Source organism: Schistocerca americana, chromosome 7 (genome assembly GCF_021461395.2).
Source record: "Schistocerca americana isolate TAMUIC-IGC-003095 chromosome 7, iqSchAmer2.1, whole genome shotgun sequence".
Taxonomy (NCBI): Eukaryota; Metazoa; Arthropoda; class Insecta; order Orthoptera; family Acrididae; genus Schistocerca; species Schistocerca americana.
Window position 1 is genome coordinate 165320629 of NC_060125.1, and position 15095 is coordinate 165335723.

Genomic DNA, 15095 nt, shown 5'->3' on the forward strand with positions numbered 1-15095 from the left:
TGCAAGGCACATGAACATTCATAGTGTTCGACGTACAACATATTGTCAGATATACGTTGTTACAGTGCATCAATACTTCATATGATACTTTCAGAGAATCCGCCTGTAGCATTTATCGTCTCTGCATTAGTAGCTGCGATCTGTCAGAGAATATTGTAACTATTTCCTGTACGCAGTGTCCTCTAAACTTTCACAGAACTAGCTTCGACTCGCGTCGTCGATATTGGGCAAAAAGTTATTTGAGTTGCTTAATTCGTACTCATTCCCTTTCCTTACTAATAAGACGGTAAAGAGTAAAATGAAAAGAAAGAGAATACGTAACCACTACGCATGCCAGGTCGAAGCATGACCTGACGAACCGCCCGCATCTCGTGGTCGTGCGGTAGCGTTCTCGCTTCCCACACCCGGGTTCCCGGGTTCGATTCCCGGCGGGTCAGGGATTTTCTCTGCCTCGTGATGGCTGGGTGTTGTGTGATGTCCTTAGGTTAGTTAGGTTTAAGTAGTTCTAAGTTCTAGGGGACTGATGACCATAGATGTTAAGTCCCATAGTGCTCAGAGCCATTTGAACCATTTTTGAACCTGACGAACCCCCACACGGAGTCTGCAACAAGAGCGTCTGTGTCCGCTGTGTGGTGAGCGCCGGACACGTCCATGACGACTGCGTGGGGCTCCACCCTGAATCCCAGGTTGCGGAACCTGCAGCGGAGTTCATTTCAGAACCGAGGCAGCCCCTGGTTGAGAGCGCCCACTCGACTTCAGACAGGACGCCTCCAATCAGTTCGCAGAACGATGCCGCAAATCGATAGCAACGCTGACCCCGCACCGGGGAGGCTAGCTGTCTTCCGCACTTCCTCCAGGCTCCGAAAAGAATAGACGGTACCAGTAAGTATAGGAAGAAGCTCGCATAAGTAGAAAATTTGCTCTAGGAAACACGCTGGAGTGTCACATCCAACGAGGCACAGTTATTATCGATACAATACTAATTATGAATCTTTCAGATTTTTACATCACTTTACTCTGTGTTCACCTCGCAAGGCTAGTGATGCCTGCTGTTGTGTACCGTGAGTAACGAAATTCTATCGGACAATCTGATTACTGGATAAGACTCTGCGTTTAGGAAATATTACTCTTCTCTAATACGGTGGATGATCGCGATTGAGAAACGTTTGTAAGTTGTAGAGTCTTGTACCATGGAATGTTCAAATATGTGTGAATTCCTAAGGGACCAAACTGCTGAGGTCATCGGCCCCTTGCCGGTCGTTGTGGCCGACCGGTTCTAGGCGCTTCAGTCCGAAACCGCGCTGCTGCTACGGTCGCAGGTTCGAACCCTGCCTCGGGCATGGATGTGTGTGATGTCCCTAGGTTAGTTAGGGTTAAGTAGCTCTGAGTCTATGGGACTGATGACCTCAGATGTTAAGTCCCATAATGCTTAGAGCCACTTGAACCATTTGTATCGGTCCCTAGACTTATATACTACTTAAAATAAGCTAAGAACAACACACACCCATGCCCAAGGGAGGACTCGAACCTCCAGTTGTATCATGGGAGCAAGGGAGAGGATGCGCTTATGGGTGGTCAGTATCCTCTTTCTACAACACAAATGCACACGCGTATTAGTAGGGTTCTTTATTTACATGATCTGTAAATGTTACTTAACTTTAATACACTCCATGTAATATTCCGTAATAGACCTCTTGTAGACAATATCGGTGATACTAAAATGTAGACTTTCACGGTCGGAAATGTCATGTCCATTATAATTATTCGGGCTGTTATGCCGTGATCGGTTGATGAATTCTGTGTCAATTCCCAACGTTTCGTCCCGGTCTAGGGGGGGGGGGGGGACATCTTCAAGGGGGTCTGTAGCTCGATGGAAGGTCCAACACATCCACTGGCTCGCTACTGACTGCCGCTAAATTCCGTGTCCGCGCGCTCCCGCGCCGAGGCATGACGTCACGTGTTTCGAAAACGTCAGTGCAATTGGCCGCTGTCCGCTGCCGTCGATCGCTGTTGCCATCACCCAATGGTGGACGTGTGGTACACATCTTCTTCGACGTCGGCATCCATATACCGTTTAGTTTCACGCCCTCCTCCTTTCGATTTAAATTATTAGGGTGTTTGGCGATTTCGATTGCCTCCCTGTAGAGCCTTTCGTAATATCCGCTTGTGGCCACTAGTACTTGCGTCTCCTCGAATCGAATATGGAGGTTACCCGGCTGGAAAGCATGCTCGGCAACAGCTCATCGTTCCGTTTCTCCTCTTCTACAATTGGCCTTGTGCTCTTCCAAACGTTTTGAAACAGTTCATTTAGTGGGTGTGTTGAATCTTCCATCCAGCTACAGACCCCCTTGAAGATGTCCCCCACAGACGGGGACGAAACGTTGGGAATTGACACAGAATTCATCAACCGACCACGGCATAACAGCCCGGATAATTATAATGGACAATATAGGTGATCTTGCCATAATTTGACGCTATGTACTGTCGTAGCCTAAGCCCGCTCTGCGAATGAATGATAGAGCCAAACTGGAGTAGTGAATCGAGTCAGTGCGTCAGCGCGCTAGTGACAGACTCTCCGGTCAGCGGCGGCGTACTAAATACTTGTCGTCGAGAGGGCGTTGGCGGCATTTTAGTTGCGAGTCTCTGGTCTCTCTCTCTCTCGTGATAGCCGCGCTTTATCCAGCGCCTGCTATCGATCTTATCGCTATATCTGTGGTGACCAGTGTGCTGGCGACGTCTTACGCCAGCACAGAAGTCGCCCTTGCGCATGTGATTACCTCGCCAAGGAGATATTCTGGAGGTGTTGCAAAGCAGACTGTGGCAACCTAACTAAATCGTGTCGTATCGTCTGAATTAACGGTAACTAGTAAACACCTACCACTTCTCTCCTCCCCCCCCCCATCTCTCTCTCTCTCTCTCTCTCTCTCTCTCTCTCTCTCTCTCTCTCTCACACACACACACACACACACACACACACACATACACACACAAACTTTCTGCATGGTTTCTGCGACTGTTTGTTCTATATCGTGTCTCCCTACCACTTTCGCGCAACGACGCTCTGAGCGTGTTTTTTAGGGAATTGACTAGTTTGAACCTGGGACCTGTTGCTGGTAAGGAGACATCAGATCACACATGACATGTAGAATTCAGAAGAGTTCAGTGAGACTAGCGATGATATAACCAAATACTTAATGATTTCAGCGCCAGCACCACTGCACTCCCTGTAAAAGAATCTTAATATTAACTAAATTTAGTGGAAGGGGTTCAAGGCTTTCCTATTTTTAGTTAGCTGGTAAAATAACGTCGAAAAAGCAGTTAAGTTTACCATTGGAAATTTTATTCTACTCACAAAACATTGTTTATAAATTGCACTATTGATAAAAGGAAATGTTTTAATACAGGATGGTAAAAACCAACAGCGTTCAACAAAAATGTGAACGAATATTCCCTGAATGGGTTTCCAAGTTCTACAATGGATCGAAGGATTACCTATGCCATATCACATCTATAATCTAGGTTTAAATTAAGTTTCACAAAAGAGAAAACTATCAAAATGGTCTACAGTGACCCTCAATTATCTTTAATTACTAATCTAAGTTGTCGTAAATTACAATGGCTGATGTGGCTTCTCAATAACTATATAACAGAAAAATCATCGCATTTCAGATTTTTACTTCAAGTGGCGAATGTGAACACTAAGAGCTTTAATTGACGATCGACACTAGTATTACGCAAAAAGGGGGTGTCACAGGTGAGACTTCTGCAGTTCTGAGTGAAGTTTTATGCGCTGTTATGCGGCATCGCGTGCGTTCATTACCTTGTCGGTGTTCGTCAGGGGGCGGCGGTAAGCACAGCTCCGCTCACCTCGCCGTCTCGGAAGCAACTCCTTCTCCTAACTTCTCCTTACTACAATTTACCGAAGTTGGTTTAAAAAAAAAACTATCTGGCTGTGTTTTCATCTGACCAATCAGGGTCTCAATGTTAACCATAAGCTCCGCCTACAAAAATTCTGTCTACCCAATGAGAAACGTTATACTTTTCGTGGTGGGGCAATGTTTTTTAAAGTTTGCAACGTAACAGAGACGCGAAAAAGTCTCACGCTAAAACTTGCAGCTGGTGTGGTCCTTTTAGCGTTATCGTAAGATCTAGACTGTTCTTCTGGAGGGCTCTATCTTTTAACATGGGCTGGCGGGTGGTCCTAACGTAACACAGACGCGAAAAAGTCTCACGCTAAAACTTGCGGGTGGTGTGGCCCTTTTTTGTGTTATCGTAAGATCTATACTGTTCTTCTGGAGGGCTCTAGCTTTTAACATAGGCTGGGGGGTGGTACTAACGGTTAGCTGGCGACGTGGGTGTCTGTCCCTTATCGTAGGGCCTTCTAACTTAACACAGTTCTGCTCTCGGCTTCTGTTCTCATTTCTCCCCTCGGAACTGCGTCTGTCTCACGGTGGGAAGGTATGACATGCATTTAGGCATTCTTGTGTTAGTCTGTGGTATTCCATTTGCTCACTCGTTACTCATATTACTTTGGTTAATTTAATGTCACGATTTATTCGGAGCTATGTGACATACTACTGGATTTGCTTATCATGTCAGGGTTTTCATGGAAGGTGTTGGATTTGCCTGACACCTTACAACACACACACACACACACACACACACACACACACACACACACACACTTACTGGCAAACACCAGAATGTACATGGTATTTGGAAATTTCCGTTACAAACTTCTGGGATTTGTTGAGAGGAATGTCTGTATAATATTTTGAATAGGGATCCAAGTCCGGAAAAGTACCGTTAACGCGTTACAGCCGTTTGGAAACATGTTTGCTACGTAGGTTTGCGATAGGATAGTCACAGTCCGATGTTTACGTTGGATTGGCTGATGTCAATTGACGCCTATCCTACCTCACTGACCTGTTTCTAGCCTCATTTGCGTGTTTGTGAGTGTTAGACTGTGAAACGTCTCTGTGAAGTCGTTTCATAAGACGCTTGTCGAATTCGGTACAACTTATTCACTTTGCTACCTGATTTTAGCTCAATTCATGAACTCTTCCAGAAAGATTGAGCACTCAAATAAGGCCTATTGAGTATTATATGTGTGTTTTAATGTGGATTTTCGGTTTTGTTTTGCGGTTTCAAAAAATGGTTCAAATGGCTCTGAGCACTATGTAACTCAACAGCTGAGGTCATCAGTCCCCTAGATTTAGAACTACTTAAACCTAACTAACCTAAGGACGTCACACACATCCAAGCCCGAGGCAGGATACGAACCTGCGACCGTGTTTCGTAGGAAACGCTGAGTAGGTCATCGTCTGCTGGGAGCAGATGTTGCTTCCCGTTCGAAGGAGAACACAGGATGACCAACTTAGGTTTCCAGTACCTGAACACAGAGGTTTACCCATCTTAGTCGAAGGCTGTGTCGAAGGCAGTTTTTGTGTGTGAGGTTGGTGACGGAGGGCTACCCGTCTGGTAGCTTCCGCTGCACGGGGAGCTAGCTAACCTCGAAAGAGAAAGGAGGAACTCTTCGGTGAACGCTTGGTGAGTACGGATCGTAGCTCTTAAGGGGGGGGTTTCAGGTGATAGTAATCAGGTTGAGTTAGGACTTCGTTATGTTTAACTGTTGAAATACTTAAGAACTTTAGCTTATCTGAAGCGTGTGAAGCGAGTTATTTTTTAAAGATTTTTAATCTTATATTTTGTGGAAATTGCTTTTGTCTTTGTGTGTCGATTTTGTGCGACGTGTTTGGTAATCACTGACCCTTCTGATTCACCACGACACCGCAATAGGCTTTATTTTAACAGTTTGCTTGTTTAATGAGCTATAATTTCTGCAGGAATATCTGTTCTTTCGTGCGCTTTCTACAAAGCAGCACAACAGTTTGAGTCAGAATGCAACACGTGCTCCGGCCGTCTGCGAGCAGCAGATGCAGTTAGTATGTTGAATAATTATCGCACGACCTCGTGCATTGGTTAAACCTCTGTCCAGAATAGTGCATGCATAGAATCGTAATGCGAATCTCACTGAGATATTTTTATGGTATGAATGCGAAGGAGATGATAGTATCATTGTCTCACACCCCCGTTTTCTGTGTTTCTTCTTGTTGTAGTTAAATTGTGCTCTGTTACATTCTCATGTAATTCGTATTTAAATATTTCTAGTCGGGCACTAGTTATGTGTAGTTAGTATGTGCAACCAAATACTTAGATGCAATAAATAATCTACGTGAAAGATAAATTCAGTGGTGTTGATCTTACCCACTTACTCCGATTTTCAATCCTGAATTAATCAAGTTGCTTCATGCACGCCATGGAGTGCTATTTATCTGGCTACTTAAAGAAATTTGCATGCTTGTAATTATATTATTAAAGTAATTAAACTAATAATTTTCCAGCCCTGTTTTTCTCTAAATGGTTAGGAAGGGCTTGGGTTGGTGGCGACCCTGAATTTCTGAATTTTTATCATTATTTGTGTGCAGCTAGAAATACGAGATAACGTATATGGCTCGATGAGAAACGTCGTAAAGATAGTAATGCGTTACAACTGTTAGAGCAACACGGTTGTGTTCACGTTTGCAGAATACACCGACGTGGTCCTTCTGTATGGCGACGCTCACGATAATGGATAACTGATCGTCGCCTTAATCAAGATCGCTTTGCACAACGTCTGACTGTATCGCACACCCTTTTTGTTACAAATAAGCAAAGACTTCGAGAAAGGGGTACCTTCAACGTCAGCAGGCGTAACTGTGGTGCTCCAAGGAGACGCCGCATGACCGAATTGGAAGAGGCCGTACACCATCATGTTGAAGACCACACGTCAACGAGTTCACGAGGAATTGCACGTGCAATGATTGTTGCTCCCAGCACCGTCTGGTATGTTGTGGATGAGCAACAACCACATGCATACCACCTCCAGCACTCCGTACCACCTCTAAGCTCTAACACTTAGAGACACTTGAATGAGGCTCGAACCAGGAGAGAGTGGTAGGACCGACCTCAAATGGCATCTTCCTATCCGGCGTAAGCACCACCCACCATGACTACCCAGTGCAGTCCTATCTAGCAAACATGTTTTCAAACGGCTGCAGCACGGAAACGACACGTCTCCGGACATGCGTTCCTATTCAAAATATTATGTACTCATTCTCCTCTACAAGTCCTAGAAGTTTGCAACGGTATTTCCGAACACCCTGTATATCTATCGAACTTCCATGTATGAAACGATAGTTACTTTTCAAAGGAGATAAGGTTAATTACAAGAACCGGACGATGCATCCCTGGTGTTCTTGTTATCAGACAATGGACGCGTATAATCTCGGTAACTTACACTCTACAAGAAGGAAAGGTAGTTTTTCACACATCGCAACGGTTACGATGTCATATCTCCTGAACTATGTCGTACAATGATTCATTTTTGTAGGAACATTTAGTGGTTCAAAAAAATATGTTTGAAATCTTAGGGAACTTAACTGCTAAGGTCATCAGTCCCTAAGCTTACACCTACTTAAACTAAATTATCCTAAGAACAAACTCACACGCCCATGCCCAAGGGACCAGCCGCACAGTCCATGATTGCAGCGCCTCAGACCGCTCGGCTAATCCCGCGCGGCATTTAGTGGTGTATGTAGATACGCTCCATTAAATATATACGACAGTGAGTCAAATGAAAACCTTAAATATTTTTTAAAAAATTATTTACTGTGCAGGAGTGGTACAAAGCTGTATCACTTTTCAACGTAATCTCCCCACACTCAATTTAAGTCCTCCAGCGATAACCAAGTGCATAAATTCCTTTAGAAAAAAATTGTTTTGGTAGTCCGCGCAACCACTCACGCACTGCGTGGCGTACCTCTTCATCAGAACGGAACTTCTTTCCTTCCATTGCGTCTTTGAGTGGTTAAAACATACGGAAATCACTTGGGGCAAGTTCTGGTGAGTATGGTGGATGAGGAAGACTCTCAAAATGCAGGTCTGTGATTGTAGCAACTGTTGTACGCGCAGTGTGGGGCGTTGCATTCTCATGTTGCGAAAGGACAACTGCTGACAGCAATCCACGTCGCTTTGATTTCATTGCAGAACACAGATGATTTTTTAGGAGATCTGTGTTTGATGCACTGGTGACAGTGGTTCCTCTAGGCATGTAATGCTCCAAAATACGCCTTTTTCGTCCCAAAAGAGAGTCAGCACAACCTTCCCTGCTGATGGTTCTGTTCGAAACTTCTTTGGTGTTAGTGATGAGGATGGCGCCATTCCTTGCTCGCTCTCTTCGTTCCCGGTAGGTGGTAGTGAATCAAGATTCGTCCCCAGTAACGATTCTTGAAAGGAAGCCATCATCTTCTCGTTCAAAGCGCCGAAGAAGTTCTTCACAAGTATCAACACGTAGTTCTCTCATTTCAGGAGTCAGCTGCCATGGCACCAATCTTGCAGACGCTTAGTGAAACACAATGTGGTGTGCTGACCCATGACTAATCTGTAAAGATGCTGCATTGTCATTCAGTGACGCTCAGAGGTTTTCCTTCACTATGGCTTCAACTGCTGCAATGCTCTGTGGAGTCACAACGCGTTGTGCCTGACCTGGACGAGGAGCATCATCCACTGAAGTCACACCATTTGCGAACTTCCTACTCCATTCGTAGACTTGCTGCTGTGACAAACGTGCAACACCGTACTGAATCTTCATTCGTTGATGAATTCCGATAGGTTTCACACCTTCACTACGCAAAAACTGAATAACAGAACGCTGTTCTTACCTGGTGCAAGTCGCAAGTGGGGCAGCCATCTTTATACTGATACTGCGACGGTATGTGTGCATCTGCACTATGCTGCCACCTACAGGCCGTTGTGCATGCTGTTTGTAGTACGCTTACCAACTTACAGGATAACGGCGCGAAATTTCGATTTGTTACTACAAATTTAAGGTTTTCATTTGACTCACCCTCGTAGCAGGTAGAGTAAGAAGCAATAAATTCAAACTTCAGGCCTCAAAATGAAGTTTGACCGCATGAGCAGAATAAAGATAGTAAGCGATAAATAGTTTCATTATTTTGAGTGGGGTGTCAGTGAGAAAGAGTTTCGAAATGGTTTGACATTACGTATAAAATTTGTTGTAGGTCGCAAGATGCTCTCATTCTCAATTATTGGATGGATATAGTCTGGGTAATTTGAGCCCATTGAGTTACGCTTCCTCAAGACATACACACAGTTTCTAGCTTGAATACTTGAGTTATTGTGTTATACGTTTAGCTCAAGATTACACCTCTCAATGAGCAGATTACGACAGCATTTTCGATTTTTAAATTGGATCAATAATTATATGAAGTACTAAAGTCAATATACTGTTTCCTCTGGGAGCTGATAGATAGGCAACCTGTGACTGGAACCGGATGACCGGGTGAGCAGGTTACCATTTCAGATATTAATGATACAGGCAACTGACAATCACCCCTTTGAATATGGTTTTGCAAAATGTGGCCCAATTTGCTGTGTCCTTCTGCTCACTTCGCATAACTGAAGGATAGGGATTACCAGAGGAACATTCACACATGTGCTGATCTGAAGTGCAGCATATGAAGAGAGGTAGCCAACATACCTATGGACATGCTTTTTTTCTGCTGTGCAGAATCATATCCTGCTCTTTCAAACTCTTCTGGACACTGATGGGCGCCATATTGAGCCCCTTTTGTAGCAGTAATGGCACCGGTAAGTAATGGTATGACGCACCGTAACAGCACTTTACCAGTGTTTCAGCGGAATTCATTCTGCATTATTTCTCTACCCCAGAAATTAATGTTGCCAAGTGTGGTAGTCGTACGACAATTAGTTTCCGTGTTATAACGTGTTGAATAGATAACCACCCTGTATTTTTTTTCATAAGTAATGGTTCTATAACAGTCACTTGGGACAGACCTCAAGTTGCTTTTACGTCTGAAGACATTTCTCCATTCAGAATGACAGTCTGTTTTGTGCTTGCTACAAACTCTTCAGTCCAATCACACAGTTGATCTGCTGCCCCCTACGCTCGTATTTTGCTCTTTATGCCGCAGAGCAGAACTGTATTGAATACCTTCCGGAAGTCAAGAACCACGACGTCTATTTGGGCGCCTGTATCTATGATTTTCTGCGTCTCGTGGGCGAACAGAGCCAGCTGGATTTCACAAGATCTTTGTTTTCAGAAGTCGTGTCGGTTCCCAGAGAGGAGATTTTTGGCTTCCAGAAATGTGGTAATATGCGAGCATAAACCATGTTTCAAAATTCTAGAACTGACCAACGTCCGAGATATAGGCCGAAGGTTTTGTGCGTATTTTTGACGACTTATCTTGAAAACGGGAAAGACCTGTGCTTTTTTCCAATCATCAAGAACACTCGACTCCTCCAAACGTCTACGGCACACTGCTGCCAGAAGAGGGGCAAGTTCTTTCACATACTCTATATGCGAACGTATTTTTAATTACATAATCTACATCTACATCGACACTGCTGCTCTGCAAATCACAGGAAAGTGCCTGGTAGAGGGTTCATCAAACGGCCTTCACACTACTTCTCTATTATTCCACTTCCTAACAGCGCACGGAAAAAAGAACACCTACATCTCTCCTTGTGACCTCTGATTTCCCATATTTTATTATGATGATCGTTTCTACCTATGCAGGCGGGTGTCAACAAAATATTTTCGTATTCGGAGGAGGAAGTTGGTGACTGAAATTTAGTGAGGAGAAGATCCTGCCGCAACGAGAAACGCCTTTGTTTTAATGATGTCCACCCCAGATCCTGTGTCACGTCCGTGACTCTCTCTCCCCTATTTCTCGATAATACAGGGTGCGGCAGCGTTCATAGTAGGATATTAAAAACACACAATCAGGCAGCAACTGTAATTTATTTATTACCTCTTATGTCAATTAATAGTCAAAGGTATGCCATTTACTAATGTGTAAGTTATTGTCCATTGTCAAATGATGCCTCCTCTGCATAACACATTCATCTAGGCGGCGTCGGAAGCTTTACGCAACTCGGCGTATTCCCTGGGACATTGCCGACGACAGTTCTGATGCGATCCTTCAACTCAGGAATGGTGGCACAACGTGTTCGGAACACTTCTTGCTTCAGGTAGCCCCAAAGGAAAAAGTCTGCAAATGAAAGGCCAGGTGAGCGAGGTGGCGAGGAAATGTCACAAAAACGGGGCCGGCCGCTGTGGACGAGCGGGACTGATGACCTCAGATGTTAAGTCCCATACTACTCAGAGCCATTTGAATCATTTTTGAACCAAAACGGGAAATTACTCTACAGGGAAATGTCTGTCGCAAGAAATCCATGCAAATTCTGTCTGTGTGCGAGGTCGCTCCGTCTTGTTAAACCATAATTGTTCCACATCCACATCGACCATACCTAAATGGGGAAGAAAAGAGTCTTGCAGCATCTTTAGGTAGCGTTCAGTGATGACAGTTACAGCCACACCGCTGTCATCCCAAATAAATAAGGGCCAATACTCCCAAAGAAAGCAACTCCACACCACACTGTGACTAGAGAACTGTGCAAAAGCTTGATGTGCAGTTCATGCGGGTTTAGATCACTCGAATAACGCATATTCTGTTTATTCACTGAACCACATAACTCGAAATGAGCTTCCTCTGAAATCAGGATGCTGTGCAACATTTGTCGATTTTGGCGATCACGCGTGGTTAAACAGAATGTTTCGCGTGAAACCCAGTCGCGAGGCCTAATTTCCTGAACAATCTGCAGCTTATATGGGTGAAAATTGAGATCTTCGTGCAATATTCTCCTGAATGCGCGATCGGACATATGCACAGTTTGCGCATGACAACGAGCATATCTTTTTTGGGCTACGCAGTAGTGCAGCACGAACATTTTCCACGGCTTCTGGTGTCTCCACAGTTCTTTCACTTCTTCCCGGTTTGCCATTGCAAACAGAACCTGTTGTTCGAAATGCACGTACCCATCTCACAATGGTCCTTCCATCTGGAACTTTCCCATGGCGTTCCAAGTTGAAATGTTGCTGAAATAGACGCTGGGTAGCAATAACTATCAACAGCAAAGGCACGATACTGTGCACTCCACCGCTCCATATCACTGTCACACTCGAAATGGCAGCTCATTAGTAAACGAATGCGGCACGAGGTGGCTCGCATTCCTGCAGTACGTCACTGTACTACGCAAGTCAAATTACGCTATGAACGCTGCCGCACCCTGTATAAAACGTGCTTATCTTCTTTGAACTTCCTCAATGTACTCCGTTAACCCTATGTGGTAAGGATCCCACACCAACCAGCAGTACTCCAAAAGAGGGCGGAAATGCGTAGTGTAGGCAGGTTCAAAATTGGCTCTGAGCCCTATGGGACTTAACATCTATGGTCATCAGTCCCCTAGAACTTAGAACTACTTAAACCTAACTAACCTAAGGACATCACACAACATCCACTCATCACGAGGCAGAGAAAATCCCTGACCCCGCCGGGAATCGAACCCGGGAGAAGTGTAGGCAGCCTCTTTAGTAGACCTGTTGCATCTTCTAAGTGTTCTGCCAATAAATCGCAGTTCCTCACAACATTTTCTATTAATTGTATTTCCTAGGTATTTGGTTGAATATACAGCCTTTAGATTTGATTGATTTTTCGTGTAACCGAAGTTTCACTGGTTCCTTACGTCAGTCATGTGAATGACCTCACACTTTTCATTATTGAGAGTTAGCTGCCAATTTTCGCACCATACAGATATCTTTTCTAAATCGTTTTGAGATTTGTTCTGATATTTTTATGACTTTACTAGACGATAAACGACAGAATCATCTACAAACAACCTAACTCTGCTGCTCAGATTGTTTCCTAAACAGCTTATACACATAAGGAAGAACAGAGGGTCTATAACACTACCTTGGGGAACACCAGAAATCACTTCTGTTTTACTCAATGACTTTCCGTCAATTACTATGAACTGTGACACCTCTGACAGGAAATCACGAATCCAGTCGCATAACTGTGACTATGTTTCATAAACACGCAATCTGATCACAAGCCGCTTGTGAGGTACAGTGTCAAAAGCCGTCTGGAAATCTAGAAATACGGAATCAATCTGAAATCCCTTGTCGATATCACTCAGCAACACGTGTGCATTAAATTTCGGGCATCCAGCCACGCAAATAAAACTTCTTCCACTGACATGGCGGTCGTAATATTAAAGAGCTAGTTGTGTTTCATAAGATCGATGTTTTCCAAATCCATGTTGACTATGTGTTAATAGATCGTTCTCTTGGAGGTAATTCATAATGTTCGAGCACATTATGTGTTCCAAAATCCTGCTGCATCTCGACGTTAATGATATGGACCTGTAAGTTAGTGGATTACTCCTATTGCTTTCCTGAAATACTGATGTGACCCGTGCAACTTTCCAGTCTTTGGGTGCGGCTCTTTCTTCGAGGGAGAGGTCGTATGTGTATTACATCAGGTCCAGCGGCCCTACCTCTGTTGAGCGATATCGGCTGCCTTTTTTATCCCATGGTCACTTAGCTCGATACTTGCGGTTTTGTCGTTTATGGAACGCGTGGAAAGAGGCACTACAGTGCGATCTTCCTCTGTGACACAGTTTTGGAAAAAGATCTTTAGTATTTCGGGTTTTTCTGTATTGTACTTCGCTTCACAGCCGTTATGACGACAGAGTGTCTGTACAGATGGTTTCGATCCGTTTACCGATTTAACTGTTCCGACCTTACGTCGTCACAAATTGCGGCGACTTGTATTCCTGTGTGTGCCTGTCCCGGACTCGCTGCAAATCGGTAGACGGTTCTTCCGAATTCAGTCGTCGACCTGGAAGCATCAACTACTCGCGCTCTTCTTGCAGGCCGCCACTTGCCGTAACGCTGCAGAGTTGTCTGCTTGCTCCGTATTGGTGACAATGGCAGTTACCATCAGACATTAATGTTAATTGTATACTATACTACTGTCCATTAAAATTGCTGCACCAAGAAGAAATGCAGATGATAAACGGGTATTCACTGGACAAATATGTTATACTAGAACTGACATGTGATTACATTTTCATGCAATTTGGGTACATAGATCCTGAGAAATCAGTACCCAGAACAACCACCTCTGGACGTAATAACGGCCTTGATACGCCTGGGCATTGAGTCAAACAGAGCTTGGACGGCGTGTACAAGTACAGCTGCCCATGCACCTTCAACACGATACCATAGTTCATCAAGAGTAGTGACTGGCGTATTGTGACGAGCCAGCTGCTCGGCCACCATTGACCAGACGTTTTCATTTGGTGAGAGATTTGGAGAATGTGCTGGCCAAGGCAGCAGTCGAACATTTTCTGTATCCAGAAAGGCCCATACAGAACCTGCAACATGCGGTCGTGCATTATCCTGCTGAAATATAGGGTTTCACAGGGAACGAATGAAGGGTAGAGCCACGTGTCGTAACACGTCTCAAATGTAACGTCCACCGTTCAAAGTGCCGTCAGTGTGAACAAGAGGTGATCGAGGCGTGTAACCAATGGCACCCCATACCATCACGCCGGGTAATACGCCAGTATGGCGATGACGAATACGCGCTTTCAATATGCGTTCACCGCGATGTTGCCAAACACGGATGCAACCATCATGATGCTGTAAACAGAACCTAGAATCATCCTAAAAAATGACGTTTTGCCATTCGTGCACCCAGCTTCGTCGTTGAGTACACCATCGCAGGCGCTCTTGTCTGTGAAGCAGCGTCAAGGGTAACCGCAGCCATGGTCTCCGAGCTGATAGTCCATGCTGCTGCAAACGTCGTCGAACTGATCGTGCAGATGGTTGTTGTCTTGCAAACGTCCCCATCTGTTGACTCAGGGATCGAGACGTGGCTGCACGATCCGTTACAGCCATCTCGACTGCTAGTGATACGAGGCCGTTGGGATCCAGCACGGCGTTCCGTATTACCCTCCTGAACCCACCGATACCGTATTCTGCTAACAGTCATTGGATTTCGACCAACGCGAGCAGCAATGTCGCGATACGATAAACCGCAATCGCGATAGGCTACAATCCGACCTTTATCAAAGTCGGAAACTTGATGGTGCGCATTTCCCCT

At 44.7% G+C, this 15095-nt stretch overlaps 1 protein-coding gene across 1 annotated transcript in view; it reads left to right on the plus strand.

Moving 5' to 3' along the window:
• Positions 1 to 1042: 1042 nt before the first annotated feature.
• Positions 1043 to 15095, plus strand: part of LOC124622820 (protein O-mannosyl-transferase TMTC2-like) — a 902746-nt gene continuing 888693 nt past the window's right edge. The window contains exon 1 of the mRNA XM_047148612.1: positions 1043 to 1061. Coding sequence (XP_047004568.1) covers positions 1043 to 1061 — 19 coding nt within the window. The remainder of the gene's footprint in view (positions 1062 to 15095) is intronic.